This window comes from Dipodomys spectabilis, unplaced genomic scaffold, assembly GCF_019054845.1.
Source record: "Dipodomys spectabilis isolate Male_0828 unplaced genomic scaffold, ASM1905484v1 ptg000042l, whole genome shotgun sequence".
NCBI lineage: Eukaryota > Metazoa > Chordata > Mammalia > Rodentia > Heteromyidae > Dipodomys > Dipodomys spectabilis.
This window is the reverse complement of record NW_024870719.1, coordinates 2,144,458-2,161,093: the sequence shown is the minus strand read 5'-3', so window position 1 is coordinate 2,161,093 and position 16,636 is coordinate 2,144,458. Positions and strand designations below refer to the sequence as shown.

Here is a 16,636-nt window from a genome sequence, read left to right as displayed (position 1 = left end):
TAGTATCATCAATACAGTCTCATCCAAGCTCAGCAGTTTTCAACCTCAGCACTGTATTAGAATCATCTGAGTAGATTCCTTTTTCTTTTTTGTTGGCCATGGGGCCTGAACTGTGGGCCTGGGCACTATCCCTCAGCTTTTCAGCTCAAGGCTAGTGCTCTACCACTTGGGCCACAGTGCCACTTCTGGTTTTCTGGTGGTTTATTGGAGATTAGAGTCTTATGGACTTTCTTGCCCCGGCTGGCTTTGAATTGCAACCCTCAGATCTCAGCCTCCTGAGTAACTAGGATTACAGGTGTAAGCCACTGGTGCCCAGCTGTCTGTGAGACTTTTATTTCCAAATAATTAGAAGGAAAAAAAAAGCCAAATAGGGGATATGGCTCAAGTGGTAGAGTACTAGTTTTGACCTTTTTGATCAAAAAAGGTCAGGGACAGAGTCTAGGCCTAAGTTCAAGTCACAGGGGTGGCACCCACAACCACACCCACACCCACACCCACACCCACCCTGACTGCCACCCCCCAAAAGAAACAAAAACAAAAACAAGAAAAACTGTGGTTTTAAAAAATGTCAGAAGCCTAGATTCATGTTCCAGAAGCACAAATTAAACTCATAAGTTTCCTAGGGTTTCTCTCTCTCTCTCTCTCTTCTCTCTCTCTCTCTTTTCTTTCTTCCTTTTGCCAGGGCCTGGGCACTGTCCCTGAGCTTTTTTTTTTTTTTTTGCTGGTCGTGGGGCCTGAACCCTGGGTCTGGGCGCTGTCCCTCAGCTCTTCAGCTCAAGGCTAGCACTCTACCACTTGAGCCACAGCGCCACTTCCAACCTTTTCTGCTTATGTGGTGCTGAGGAATCGAACCCAGGGCCTCATGCATGCAAGGCAAGCGCTCTACCACTGAGCCACCTTCCCAGCCCTCCCTGAGCTTTTTTGATCAAAACTAGTGCTCAACCAATTGAGCCTAGCCCCTATTTGTCTAGGAGCCCAGGCCACATTTGGCTTTTTCTATTTATGTGGTACTGAGGGATCGAACCCAGGGCTTCATGCATGCTAGGCAAGCACTCTACCACAAAAGCCACATTCCCTGCCCCCCTAGGGTTTCTTTTAGCTCTGTGTGATTATGTCTCACCCTACTACCTTAGTAAAAGGCATTTTTATGTTAGTCAGACAGGAAAATTATTCTAGCTCAAGCTTTTTTTTTTTTTTTTTTTGGTCCGGTCATGGGGCCTGAACTCTGGGCCTGGGCGCTGTCCCTCAGCTCTTCAGCTCAAGGCTAGCACTCTACCACTTGAGCCACAGCACCACTTGCGGCTTTTTCTGCATATGTGGTGCTGAGGAACCGAACCCAGGGCCTCATGCATGCAAGGCAAGCACTCTACCACTGAGCCACCTTCCCAGCCCCATAGAGCTCCATCTCTTGAGTAGCTAGGATTATAAGACACAGGAGGTGTTTAAGATTGGAGTTTGGGGCTTTTTTTTGAGTCTAGGGTATATTTATATCTCTTTAGGGAGCTAGACCATTGTCTTGATATAAAAAATGACCTTTACATATGTTTAGATAAATTACATTTTAAAAAATTAAGTGATTTTCATTGTTTCATGTTTTTCTGTGCTACTTTTATAGTTTCTTCGTATTTTTCTTTAGTGCAAAATCTCATTCCATTCCATTTCAGTATCCTTAATTTTCTGGATACAACAATGAGCTTTTCACTTTCTTTTTTTCTTTTTTTTTTTCTTGTCGGTCATGGGGCTTGAACTCTGGGCCTGGGCACTGTCCCTGCCTGCACTCTTCAGCTCAAGGCCAGTGCTCTACCTCTTGAGTCACAGCACCATTTCTGGTTTTCTAGTGGTTTATTGGAAATCAGAAACTCACCAACTTTTCTGCCCAGGCTGGCTTTGAACCTCAATCCTCAGATCTCAGCCTCCTGAGTAGCTAGGATTACAGGTGTGAGCCACTGGCGCCTGGCGAGCTTTTCACTTTCAAAAGCCATGAAATAGTACTTTGTAAAGCAAGGATGTAACTATCATACAAAAGTATACAACTATTAGATAAGCTTTTAATACTTAATGTATAGAACTTAAACTGTTACTTAATGAGGCAATTTGGTATGCTGTCAACCTGATTGCTATAAACTCTAAATATTTGGATAAATGTTTAATATGACAAAATAAACATTGCCTTTGGTGACAATTTTAACCTTTTTAAAAACTTAGCAAGTATTAGAGGCTGGGAATGTGGCTTCGTGGCAAGCATGAAGACCTGGGTTGGATTCCTCAGTACCATATAAACAGAAAAAGTTGGAAGGGCTGCTGTGGCTCAAGTGGTAGAGTGCTAACCTTGAGCAAAAGAAGCTCAGGAAGAGTGCCCAGGCCCTGAGTTGAAGCCCCAGGATTGTCAAACACAAACAAAACAAAACAAAAAACCCAGAACAAAAAACAACTTAGCAAATACTAAGATTCAAAAAATACTTAGAGTGTTTCACCTGTTTTTAGCTAAGTACATTGGGATTTTTAAATTGTGATGGCAATGCTTTGATATATGATGCAGGCTGGGGAACCTACCATGCTTTGGATCCAAGGTTTGCTAGCTGGAAAAGCAGCTAAGCAGCAGCTTGAGTTCAAAAATGGTATTAGATCCAAATAGATTTTGTCTCAAATTACAAATACACTTAATTTGAAGATATAAAGTAAATTCTATATTGTTTTTGTAATGATCATTTCACAGTATTAGGAATTTGAAAACATATTTTTAGTTAATCCTTCTTCAAGCTTACTTTACATGATATCTGTCTGTCTTTTATGGGAGTAGTTGTTTTGATTTTTTTTTTTTTTTGAGTCAAGGTCTTGCTATGTATCCCAAGCTGGTCTTAAACTCTCAATCCAACTGCATAGGCCACCTGAATACTAAGATTACAGGTATAGGCCAGACTCATTCTACATGTTAATTTAAAAATAAATATCAAGGTAATAGCAAAAAAAAAAAAAAAAAAGAGGCTCGTTTAAAACAAAGCTAGTGAATATTCTTCATGACTTCTACTTTTCAGATTTTAAAATTGAAAGGTAACATTAAAATTGACTTCATAAGTGAAAATTCTGATATGAGAAAGTTACTTTAGGGGAAAATTCCACTATAAATTCAAAATAATTTAAAGTTCGAATTAAGCATTGTTCTTCTGTAAATTATTTTCAATAGTGTAAATATGACTTTTTAAAGCGTGTGTTTAGTCTTAAATATGTGGGGAATCCTACATGCATGACACTTTCTAACATTACATTAAAAAAGAAAATCTTTTCCGGGGCTAACTAACTCTGAATTGTTCTAAGGATGAAAAAGAACTGATGCCAAGAAAGGTCATTTTTTTTTAAAATTCAAGATCCTGAGATGTGAATCTTACTTTTGAAGCTCAAACAAGAACCCAGACATTTCTCTTGCGAATCCTTCCCTTCCCTATCTTCAAAACACAATTTCGATCGTAATTGGAACCTCTTTCCCAGAGTGAAGCCAAGTGCGGGTGCCAGACTGGCAGGCGAAGGTTTTACTTTGTCGGCCATGTGTTTAAGGGCAAGCCCGGCGCTTTTTCTCGATCTTGGAGCTGATAACCTCAAACATGGAGGATGCTTCTGATTCTTCACTCGGGGGTTGCTCCATTAATTAATAATGTAGCACTCGCAGGCGCTCGGGCCCGTCTCTTCCTGTATCAGTGACAGGCTGTAAAAGTCATCGCGTAGCCAATAAAAAGGTAGAAGCGAGGAGTGAGAAGCTCCTCCCCATTGCTCTTCCTCCTTCGGAGCCGAAAGTAGACCAGAAACTTCCCTGGAGCGCGGGGCGGCGGGGAAGTGGCCGGGGAGGGGGAGACGCGATTCCCCGTGCGGAGCCGGGCCCGTGGCAGCAGCATCTGCGGGAGGAGGCGCTGGCAGGGCCGGTCTGACCGGGGGTGGAGGGTGGGGGGGTGCGGCTCAGCTGGAGCCGGCGACCGGCGAACTCTGCGGGGAGGACGGGGGCTCCTCGGGGCGCTTCTAAGCCGAGTAGGTGAAGCGGCGGCCGGGGTGCTCTCAGGTGAGGAGCTCGGCGGGGGGGTGGGGGGGGTGGAGGCAAGCGGCGGGCACTGGGGGGGGGGAACAAAGCGCAGCGACGCCCCGGGGCCGCTGGCGGCGGGCGCCCTTGACTCTACAGGGTCCGACGCCCCGCGCCGAGCACGTTGTGAGCGGCGGGGGCGGGCGGGGAGCGGGCGCAGGGAGGGAGGAGCGGGCTCGGGGAGGGGGGAGGGGAACCCCGCCGCCGCCGCCGCCGCCGCCGCTCCCGCACTGCGCGCCGCGGGGCGTCCGGCCCCATTGTGAGCGACGGCCTGGAGGCGCGCAGGGAGCCCCGCGGTGGCGACGGCGACGGCGTAACTTGCACAACACCCACGCCGCGTCCGGAGACAAGTCGGCTCCAGTAGCAGGCGCGGCGCGGCCGTCACACAAAAGGCAGCCGCGCTCTCCCCGGCGCGCGGACCGGCCCCACGCCGCCGCCGCCGCCGCCTCCAGCGCTCCCCACCTGACCGGCTTTTCCTTTCCCTCCAATTTTGCTATAGGGGAGCGGGGGCCAGCGCGGGCGGTTAGAGGGTCCCGGCAGAGCTGCTGGCTGGCTGGCGGACGGCCGGACAGACGGACGGACGGGAGATGCCGCTACTACACCGAAAGCCGTTTGTGAGACAGAAACCGCCCGCGGACCTGCGGCCCGACGAGGAAGTTTTCTACTGTAAAGTCACCAACGAGATCTTCCGCCACTACGAGTGAGGAAGGGCCGGGCCGGGCGAGTGTAGGGTGCTCCCGGGGCGGGCGGGAGGGGGGTGCGGTGCGGGTCTCCCTCCCCTGCGCCCTTTTGTCTGTTTCCTTTTCCTCTCCCGGGGCTCTCAGCGGGGCGGCTTGGAAGTGACTCCCGGTTCTCCGACTCCCCCCCCCCCACTCCCCCGTTCATCCTATATCCAACCCCGGGACTGCGCGGGGGGCCCTGGCTGCGGCACGCCGGTGGGGGGGGGGGGAGGGAAGCGGGTCCCGGGGGAGGGGGGAGGAGGCCAGGGGTCCCCGGCCGGTCGGCGGGCTGCACGGAGCGCCCGAGTCGCGGCTGTCGGCGGAAACTCCCCGCTTGATTCCTCCCCGCCGCAGCTACACGCGCACTCGGCGGCCAGTTCCGGGATCCCCGCCCGGCGGCGCCGGGCTGAGGGGATCCCCTGGTCCGGGTCGGCGGCGCGGCGCCCGAGGCCGCCCCCCCCCCCGCCCCTGCCCACAGAGGGAATTCCTCACCCCGAGGGCAGGAAACGGCCGGTCGGCCGGCCTGAGTCGCCCGCGATCCGGAGTGGCTTCTGAGGGTTGGGAGCTGACTTTGGGGTACGGGGGTGTGTAAGGTGGTGGTGGGGAGAGAGCTGGTGGGGTTGCGACTTCCCTTAGGAAGGAAGGAGGAGGCTTCTCAGCGGGCCCAGGGGGCACCCCTGGAGACCCCGCCGGAGGCCTCGGAGTCCCGCTTGGCTAGGCCTCGTAGTGTGCTCTGTCACCGCCTCTTCTTGGTGACTAACTCCTGTCCCGGGGGAACTCGGCGTCTCCGCCCCCCCCCCCCCCTCCGGGAGACCGGTGAGGAAGAAGTCGGAGCCGGGAGAGTGGAGGGGGGGGGAGGAGGAGGGAGTAGACAGCTGGGCTTGTGCGCCCCTCCTTTACACTAGAGGGGAGCCAGCCAGCGGTGGGAGTTGGGCGAGGGGGGTGCTGAGGAGGTGAAGTTCAACTGCAGCCTCAGCCGGTCGCCTCTTTATCACCCCCCCTCCCCTGCCTGTGAGCCGCCTGACATGTGCCACTGCTATTGTTTTGATAAGGACCTGAAGCTACTGTTGTCATTTCAACCCCCCCAGTTTTCAGTTCGCTGCCTGCTTTTATCCCAAGAGATCTTGTCCTGTGACGCGCTGCTCTGGGAATGTGTTTTTAGCGATCGGGATCTAAACATGATCAGTGAGAACCTGAATTGATGAATCACTGGAAACAGTCGGACCCTCCTCCTTTTTCCTCCAGCTTTAGCCTCTCCACTCTAATCCCTTTGTGCGAGAGGTTAGAAAACCCTGCCCATTGCACGAGGAGGTACATTATGGGTGTGTGTGTGTGTGTGTGTGTGTGTGTGTGTGTGTGTGTGTGTGTGTGTGTGTGTGTGTGTGTGTGTGTGTGTGTGTGTGTGTGTGTGTGTGTGTGTGTGTGTGTGTGTGTGTGTTGATTTAGGGAAGGCTTTAAGCAAACTGCACCTGCCTGAGAAAGGAGCACTGTACACTGTAGTGAGTTCTGAAAAGTCAGTTCCTACGTGTCTTAAGTAAGCCTTTCTTCTCTCTCTCTTTGGCTCCACGGAAAGGGTTACACAAAAACATGTTCTATCTAGAGAAGTAGATAGTAGTTTTCATCAGACTGTACTTTTAAGTAGGAGTTGCACATCTAGTTGCTCCTGTACAGACTTGTTTTGTTACTCAAATAGAGTTTGCTACTTGCATGAGTTTGTTAGGTAACTAGACAAGGATAATTTTTTTTTTTTAAGTTTAAGCTCAGTTCTTTAGTAACCATTAGAAATTGTATTTAGGAGCAAGAGGAATGTCTTAAGTGGTAAAGGACCTTCCTTGAAAGCACAGGCCCTGAGTTCAATTCTCAGTAGTGCCAGTAAATAAATCTCTTCCATTGATCTTTTAAAAATGGTATTTGAGTGTCAAAAAAATAGTAAACAGGCTGATATTTCAAAATTTCACCTTTATATAATCTTATCTTCTTAAGATCTTGTCCTCACTTTAGAGGGTAAGATATATATGACTTCTATCCTTTGTGTCTTAAACTTCAGGTACTTTGGTTTTTGAGATGAACTATTTAACCATAGAGAAATCTGAAATACCAGAAAACAATTTTTTGACATTCCAAACCTATCTTCCATGAACATTAAGCAATTGTATCCTTTCTAGTCTTATGACACTCAAAAAGTTTTAAATTACTAGTTTCTTTCTTTGTTTTATAGCCTCAAGTATTCTCAGTGTTTGGAAGTTACATTAGTTTGAGAGAGATGATTGGGAGCAAAGATATTTGATCATTTGCCCTCAACAAAATGATAGTATAAATGTTGTTAGATGTACACACATAATTTATTGTTTGTTCATTTGTTCATTCATTTTGTGCCAATACCAGGTTTGAACACAGGGCTTCATGCTTTCACTCTGCTTTGTTTCTGCTCAGAGCTGGTGCTCTTAACATCAGCCATACCACCAGCCTGGCTTTTTACTCATTTGTCTGTGTATGTGTGTGTGAGTGAGACCAGCACACGAACTTGGCATCTTTTGCTCATTGACTAGCACTCTGTGTTTTTTGAAGATGGAGGCTCAAAGAGGACTTTTTGGTACTGGTGGCTTATGCCTATAATCCAAGCTGCTCAGGAGGCTGAGATCTGAGGATCACGGTTCAAAGCCTGGAAAGGCAGAAAAGTCCTTGTGAGACTCTTATCTCCAATTAACCACCGGAAAACTGGAAGTGGTGCTGTGGCTCAAAGAGGTAGTAGAGTACTACTCTTGAGCAAAAGAGCACAGGGACAGTGCCCAGGCCCTCAGTTCAAGCCCCATGACTGACCAAAAAAAAAAATAAATAAATAAAAACACAGAGGAAGTGTAACACAAGCAAGAAACAAAACTATTTAGCAAACAAAAGGTCTCTAGCAAGCTTCTAAATGGAAAGTTAGAAGCCTTGTTACTATGCATTGTGTTGGGAAGTAAGCAAGGTTATGAGGTATTAAAAAAATCTCTGAGACTAAGAGGAAATGATATTCAAGAAGTAAATAAACCCTAATTGGGTGGGTTTAGCTGTAGTCAAATTTTTTAAATCTATATATTTAAAATATAATCTTAAAAGTAATTTACCCAAAACATCAGTAAGTAACTTCATGTGTGAGTAAAAGCAAAGGTTTTCTTAATAGTTTTTCCACTCTTGTGCCAAGGATCACCATATGGATCACCATAATACTGCAGACTTCCAGCTCCCAGCTCTTCCTCTGTCTTTCTTTGCAGAAATGATCACCCCCTTCCTTTAGTCATGTTTCCTATTATTGCTCAATGTATTTTTTTTTTTTTATTTTTTTGGGTCTGGTCGTGGGGCCTGAACTCTGGGCCTGGGTGCTGTCCCTCAGCTCTTCAGCTCAAGGCTAGCGCTCTACCACTTGAGCCACAGCGCCACTTCCGGCTTTTATCTTTTCACTTACATGGTACTGAGGAATCGAACCCAGGGCCTCAGGCATGCAAGGCAAGCACTCTACCACTGAGCCACCTTCCCAGCCCTCAATGTATTTTTTTGTCTCCCATTTTGTTTCCATCAAGAGCCTGAGTTCTATGATAGGTCCTCAGTGATTATACAGTACAAACTCCTTTGTTTGAACTACATGCTCCTTAACTAATTGCTAACTCTTGCTTGACCTGCTTTCATAAGCAAAGAAGATGCATCAAAAATAGCACGTTAACTACAGGTGAATGTACCAGCTAAAGTCATAATTTAGTCTCATTAATCAGATAGAGATTTATGCTATCATTTTATTTGGCTCACAACAATTTTATTTTTGCTGTGGATTGCTCAGACTTGGGAGTCAGATATGAATACTAGAAATTGAGGTTTTCTTTTGTAATGAGAAAATAATTTATTGTATTATCAAATGACTTAATCTCTTAAACTTAGTTTTGCTAGGCACTGGTGGCTCACACCTGTAATCCTAGCTTTGAGATTCGAAGCAAGTCTGGGGAAGAAAGTTTGTGAGATCTTACCTTCAATTAAACTGCCAGAAATAGAACTTTGGCTCAAGTGGTAGAGAAAGTTTACAGGGAATGCCCAGGCCCTAAATTCAAGCCCCAAGACTTGCACAAAAACAACTTCCTCCTCCCCAGTACAGTTATTAGCTATTTGGGAGTGGTATATACTTCCTATCTATGAGAAAACCAAGTAAAAATTTAAGAATATCTTCCATATCAGCCAACAGGCCAGCTTGCATTTCCACTTGATTTTTCACCAAAAGATCTAACCAGCTTATCATTCTGTTTTGTTTATAATTAGCTATTTCATCAGCTTTCTTCATTTTATCCCAGCCCTCTCAACAGCCTCCTTTTCCATGTGAGGAAAGAGGAGGGAGTGGGTAGATTTGAGCCCAAGAGCAGAGCCCAAATGACATTTTACAATCAGTGACACTAGAATTTTAAATCATATCCCTAAGCTTCAGAGTTTCTGCTGTTTAATACTTGCTAGCACTTGTTGCTTAGTAGGAATTTTTGTTACTGTCAAAGTCTGCAGAAGTCTGAACTAAGAAAATAGCATTTTATGGAATTCAGTTGGCTGTGTCTATATCTTTGTGTTGGTACTATTCTATAGTCAGATCCCACATTTTCCTGCTTTATCACACCCTTCATTAATTAAGCTCTGACTATTAATGGGACAAACCAGAATGACATTTACTTGATATATCCCAAGCTGTCCTCAAACTCAAGATCTTCCTGTCTCATGTCCCCAGTGCTAGGATTACAGGCATAAGCTACCATACCTGGTGCTCTCAATACATAATGAGGAAATAATGTCTTTCACACTGACCACTCTTTTTGGGGGTTGGTCGTGGGGCTTGAACTCTGGGCCTGGGTGCTGTCCCTCAGCTCTTCAGCTCAAGGTTAGCACTCTACTACTTCAGTCACAGTGCCACTTCTGATCTTCTGGTGGCTTATGGACTTCCTTACCTGGGCTGGCTTTGAACTGCAGTCCTCGGATCTCAGCCTCCTGAGTAGCTAGAATTACAGGCATGAGCCACTGGCACCTGGTAGACTGACCACTTGCTATACTGATGATGGATATTTGGAATCCAGGTATAGCCAAAGCTATTTATTTGGTGAGTATGGGGTTTTCAAGATGGATAATCTTCATACCTAGTGTCTTCAAATTAGATGTTTAGCTCCTTTAGGAATAAGTGGCCATTGATATTTGAATCCATGAGTTTTTTTTCCCTTAAATGGTAGAACAGAGAATTCCTAAATGCTCTTCTTTCAAGTTTTACCTTGTCTACTTAGCAGGCTAGTGTGCCTGTGTGTGCCTCTGTGCGCCTCTGTGCGTGTGTGTTTGCGTGTGTGTTTGCGTGTGTTTGCTTGCGTTTGCCCTGGGGCTTGAAATCGGCCTGGGTGTTGTTCCTGAGCTTTTTTGCTAAAGGTAGTATTCTACCACTTGAGCCACAGCTCCATTTCTGGCTTTTTGGTGATTAATTGGGAGTTAAGAGTCTCATGGACTTTCTTGCTCAGATTAGATTGGCTTTGAACTGCTTTCCTCAGATCTCAGGGATTACCAGCACGTGTTTTATTAATCCGTCCTTTCTTCAGGCTCCAGTGTATATACATATATATAAGGGAAGCTAGGTATAGCAACAGATAGCTTTAGTCTGGCTGCCTCACAGAATAGGTGTCAGGAAGGTGAGGACTGGTTAATGTTATCTTAATCTTATTTCTTTGTGTGATGTTGATGAAAAATCTGTTGACTGTTAGGAGTGATGAGTCCCTAGGGTGAAAAAGTCCTTGGACTTTGTCCCTTTGTGTTAACATAGCCACTTTGGTACAGTGTACCCTACCTCCCACCTCCTGAGGACAGAACACTATGTATGGCAAGACTATAATGTAACAATAACTGTAGAGACACAAAGGAAACAAACAGCAGGAACATCTTGTGGGAAATAATGGAAATCTTATGGGATTAGATAGAAGCTAAGTCACTGGTTACTGACCATCCTGTTTTTCTACCTGGCAACATGAATAATGGGTGTTTATGGCACTTGTATTGTTGCTCACTTTGATAGTTTTAGAAACTTAAATCTTGGGGCTGGGAAGGTGGCTCAGTGGTAGAGTGCTTGCCTTGCATGCATGAGGCCCTGGGTTCAATTCCTCAGCACTACATAAGCAAAAAGAAAAAAGCCAGAAGTGGCACTGTGGCTCAAGTGGTAGAGTGCTAGCCTTGAGCTGAAGAGCTGAGGGACAGCGCCCAGGCCCAGAGTTCAGGCCCCACAAAAAAAAGAAAGAAAGAAAGAAACTGTTAAAATCTTAATAGCATTTATTGAAACCAAATTTATGTTAATTGTCCTCCTGCCATGGTATAAGGTACCCCATGGACTACTAGAAACTCTCTACCTTTAGCTGCTGTGACCGGTGCTATTCTGTCTCTGACACAGAAGAGGGTATTTGGCTCTATGAGCCATTAAGCACTTGAAAATAGGACTAGTCTGAGTTAAGATGGACAGTAAGTGTGCAATATACACCAGATTTGGAAGATTCAAAATGGTAAATTATTTTTATGTTGATATTTCATTTTGCCATCTTGAAAATACCTATTGGGTATGTCTTATTTATATCTTAGTTAATAAATTTATTATGACATAGACTTTCTTGCTTATAAGAAACAGATTATGTTCTTCGTTTTCTTCAACTTTTTTTGGTGCCAATCATAAGGCTTGAACTCAAAGCCTGGGCATTGTCCCTGAGTGCTCTAACCACTTGAGCCCCACAGCTCTACTTTTGACTTTCTGGAAGTTCACTGGAGATGAGTCTCATAGATTTTCCTGCCCAACTGTGATCTTCAGATTTCAACCTCCTCAATAGCTAGGATTACAGGCATAAACAAGTAGCACCTGGCTTCAACTGTACTTTTAATACTGAACCCCTAATGCTGCTTCCTTGGCGGGGGGGGGGGGGGGGGGTGGTGGAGAGAGAAATATTCTAATACTTCTAATCTTTTTTTGCTTTTCTGTCCACCTTTGCTTCCTCTAAATTCTCTTAGGTTATTTGCCTCTTAAAAGATAACCACTGGGGGCTGGGAAGGTGGCTCAGTGGTAGAGTGCTTGCCTTGGATACCTGAGGCCCTGGATTCAATTCCTCAGCACCACATAAACAGAAAAGGCCAGAAGTGGCACTGTGGCTCAAGTGGTACAGCACTAGCCTTGAGCTGAAGAGCTCAGGGACAGCGTCCAGGCCTAGAGTTCAATCCCCACGACTGGCCAAAAAAAATGAAACAAAATAAAACAAAAAAACCCACTTTTTCCAGGTGCTAGTACTTCTAGAAAATTGGAAGTGGAGCTGTGGCTCAAAGAGCTAGAGCTGCTGGGCGCCGGTGGCTCATGCCTGTAATCCTAGCTACTCAGGAGGCTGAGATCTGAGGATCGTGGTTCCAAGTCAGCCGGGGCAGGAAAGTTTGTGAGACTCTTATCTCCAACAAACCACCAGAAAACCGGAAGTGGCGCTGTAGCTCAAGTGGTAGAGCACTAGCCTTGAGCTGAAGAGCACAGGGATAGCACCCAGGCCCTTCAAGCCCCACGACTGACAAAAAAAAAAGCTAGTGCCCAGGTCCTGAGTTTAAGCCTCAAGAATGACAAATAAATAAAAAGTTCTGAAAGGCTTTTGTGATGGCAGTCAGACTATTATAGGGACAACCTAAACAGGAAGTTACAACAATTTAAGTGCTTTTGGAATGATGAGAGAAGAAAAAAATTATAGGAATGAGAAAATTTAAAAAATGATTTAATCATTTTGGTTACATATAATTGTTAAAAAGTAGACCACAGTGTATTTTACAGAGGAGGGCAAAAGTTTACCCTTGTTTGACTAGAGTGCTTACCTAGAAAGCACTAAGTTCAACTCTGGTACCATCAGTAAAAGAAAAAAATTCCTTGTCTTTACTAGTTAGGCAGTCTTTATTAACCTTTACATTTGTGTGTGTGTGTGTGTGTGTGTGTGTGTGTGTGTGTGTGTGTGTGTGTGTGTGTGTGTGTGTATTTTAACCTTTGTTTTTTGGTGCTAGAACTGGGGCTTAAACTCGGTCTGGTGGGTGAGTTATTTTTAGCTTTTTCTTCAGGATTGGTGTTCTATTATTTGAGCCATACCTCTAATTCTGGCTTTTTGGTGGATAAAAAATTGTCAATAACATTCTCATGAATTTTCCTGCCTGGGCTGACTTCAAACTGCAATCCTTGGATCTCTGTCTCCTGAGTAGCAAGGATTACAGGTGTGAGCCACCAGCACCTGACTTAACCTTTTCTAGTTAAATGTTTTATTGTAAAATGGTGTAGTATACACACTTATATAAAAATTCACACACTACAGAAATATTTGGAATCACAATAAGTTTTCCTTTTCCTTCCCAGTCTCCTTTTTCCATTGGGAACATCTGTTTATAGTATGTATATAAAAGAAACACGTATTTGTGGTAATAGTTAATGTATTTAGGCTTGCATATTTAGCAATCCCTTTGTATTTTAAAAGAGACTAGATAGAAATTTTGAAAATAAAAGCTCATATTAAGAAACTTTAGGGGTGGGAAGGTGGCTCAGTGGTAGTGAGCTTGCCTTGCATGCATGAGGCCCCTCAGCACCACTTAAGCAGAAAAAAAAAGCCAGAAGTGGTGCTGTGGCTCAAGTGGTAGAGCACTAGCCTTGAGCTGAAGAGCTGAGGGATAGCACCCAGGCCCAGAGTTCAGGCCCTCGACCAGACCCCCCCCCCCCCAAAAAAAAAAAAAAAAGAATCTTTAATACTACAGAAATGCAATGAAGGATGGTTTTTTGGTCTTATCCCTATTAACTTTTACATTTTTTTACATTTTACATATCTGCTTTTACAAGTGCCTTTTTTTTCTTTGTTGTTAAGTGTTTTTTGGTGCTAGTCATGAGGCTTGAACTCCAGGCTCTGAGCTTTTCTTTATTCCTCTACCAAGCTGGAGCTCATGACAGCATGCAGTTAAAAACTTGTTTCAAGTCACTGTTAACTAGAAACACCGGTTTGTTCTTACTGTTTCAATTCTGCCACCCCTTATGTACCACCTCCTCCTCCTGGTGCTTCTCATAGTGAGAAAAGTCATCGAAGATGGAGGTTGTGTGCCTATAGGAAGCAATAATCTTTAGCATTTGGTTGGCCTTTTCCAGGGGCACCTCCTGTATGTCTCAGGAGTTTGTGACAGGCTTGTTGTCGTCGTTCTCCAGCCTGATGTGCCAGAGCTGGCTATTGGGTGTGCCCTTGACAAAAACCCACTTCACATAGAACTTCCCCTTTCACTTGTCCTGAGACCAGACCCCTTCGCTGGTGTCATAGTCCACGGCAGACTTCATCTCAGCCACTACACACTTCTCATTTTAGGTGCTTAATTGGAGATTAAAAAGTGTCACAGACTTTTTGGCCTGGGCTGACTTTACACCATGATCTTCAGATTTCAGTCTCTTGAGTAGCTAGGATTATAGGTGTAAGCCACCATCTCTTGGAGATCATTATATATTTTTATAAAGTTTTCAAAACTTGAATTAAGGTTTTGTTTTTGGTTTTGTTTTTGCTTTTCCCTCTCTCTATCACAGTATTGTTTAAAACTCAGGAACTGCAGCTGTTCCTAAGCTTTTAAGGCTAGTGCTCTTATCACTTGAGCCACAGTTCCACTTCTGAATTTTTGGTGTTGATTGGAGATGAGTGTTATAGACTTTCCTACCTGGGCTGACTTTAGACTAGGATCCTCAGATATCAGCCTTCTGAGTAGCTAGGATTATAGATATGAGCCATTGGCACTCAGCTTTAATCCCCCCCCCCCCCCCCTGCCTGTTGTAGGGCTTGAACTCAGGGCCTGGGCACTGTCCTTGAGCTCTTCGGTTCAAGGCAACCGCTCTACCACTTGAGCCATAACATCACTTCTGGTTTTCTGGTGGTAAATTCTCCAATTAAGAGTCTCATGGACTTTCCTGTCTGGGATGGCTTTGAACTGTGATCCTTAGCTCTCACCCTCCTGAGTAGCTAGGATTACAGGCATGAGCCACCAGCTCCTAGCTAAGCCTTTAAAATATATATTTTAGTGATTGCTTTTTAATTTAAAAAATTTCAAAATTAAAAGCAAAGGTTGAATTTACTTTCAGTTTGAGTCTATATTTCAAAATTATAGGACTTAGTCAAACTTGGTTGTATGTAAAAAAATTGGTGTGTATTAATTACATAAGGCAGTTTTATTGTAATTTTCTATATAAGCATATACTTGAATCAAATTCATTCCCTCCAGTTGATGAGCCTTTAACTTCATAAAGTAAATGTCTATTTGCTTTTTCTTATGCTTGTACTAATAAAAGTTCATCAGATAGTCCTTATTCAGTTCTGTGCCTTAAATGTAAATTTAAACTTAAGCTTTGTTTACAGGAAAAAAGAACAGAAGAAAGTAATCAAATATCAGCTGAATGTAAATTGTGTGAAATAATAGGTAATGGGTCTTTGTTTTTGTTTTTTAACCAGTGACTTTTTTGAACGTACCATTTTGTGCAACAGCCTTGTGTGGAGTTGTGCTGTGACAGGTAGACCTGGATTGACCTATCAGGAAGCACTTGAGTCAGAGAAAAAAGCAAGACTGAATCTTCAGAGTTTTCCAGAACCACTAATTACTCCAGTTTTATACTTGACCAACCTTACTCATCGCTCACGCTTACATGAAGTTTGTGATGATATTTTTGCATATGTCAAGGACCGATACTTTGTTGAAGAAACTGTGGAAGTCATTAGAAACAATGGTACAAGGTAAAGTACTTAAAATTTTTCCTTTTAATAAGCATATATTCACCTAAATTCAAGGCCAGCCTGAGCTATACCTAGAGAGACCCTGACACACACACACACACACACACACACACACACACACACAGAGAGAGAGAGAGAGAGAGAGAGAATACCCGAAGAAATCTTCCTTGTTACTGTTCTCTAGCTGTACTGTTTAACCTAGGTAGCCCTGTGTTACCTACTTCTTGTATCTTTCCAGAGCTAAGTTATGTATATGCCACCAAAAGTATATGCATGAGTCTATTTGTATAGATACACATAACATATGCCTCCCCCCCTTTTTCAGTCCTGGGGCTTGAACTTAGGGCCTGGGTGCTATCTTTGAGCTTTTTTGCTCAAGATTGACACTCCACCGCTTCACTTCTGACTTTGTGTGGCGGTTTATTGGAGATCAGAATCTAAAGGCACTTTCCTATACAGGCCTATCATTGAATTGCATTCCTCAGATCTTAGCCTTCTGACTAGCTAGGATTATAGGCATGAGCCAGCATCACCCAGCGCCATCCCCTTTTACTATAATAAATGATAGGCCATTCTTTTCACTTAAAATATATTAATATACTAATAAATACATAATAAAATATATTAATCTTTTTCACTTAAAATATATTATTGATAAATCCATTGCTATATAAGTCACCTTCATTTTTTTTTTTTTTGGTCAGTTGTGGGGCCTGAATTCTGCGCCTGGGCATCTGGGCCTGGGCGCTGTCCCTCAGCTCTTCAGCTCAAGGCTAGTGCTCTACTACTTGAGCCAAAGCACCACTTCCAGCTTTTTCTACTTTTGTGTTGCTGAGGAATCGAACCCAGGGCCTCATGCATGCAAGGCAAGTGCTCTACCACTGAGCCATCTTCCCAGCCCTGCCACCTTCATTCTTTTTACAATATAATAAGTTCCACAATATTTTATTTATTTCTTAGTGCCAATCTTGGAGGTTGAACTCAGGGCATGGCCACTGTTCCTGAGCTTTTATGCTTATGGTTAGTGCTGTTGCCACTTGAGCCACAGCTCCACTTCTGTTTTTTTGTGTGTGTGT

The 16,636-nt window shown here is 44.4% G+C and overlaps 1 protein-coding gene across 1 annotated transcript in view; it reads left to right on the top strand.

Moving 5' to 3' along the window:
• The first annotated feature begins 3,956 nt into the window (after window positions 1–3,956).
• The window catches only part of Baz1a (bromodomain adjacent to zinc finger domain 1A), a 101,248-nt gene continuing 88,568 nt past the window's right edge, over window positions 3,957–16,636 (top strand). The window contains exons 1-3 of the mRNA XM_042677815.1: window positions 3,957–4,048; window positions 4,566–4,766; window positions 15,282–15,560. Of these exons, the coding sequence (XP_042533749.1) occupies window positions 4,654–4,766; window positions 15,282–15,560 (392 nt within the window). The 5' untranslated portion in view covers window positions 3,957–4,048; window positions 4,566–4,653. The remainder of the gene's footprint in view (window positions 4,049–4,565; window positions 4,767–15,281; window positions 15,561–16,636) is intronic.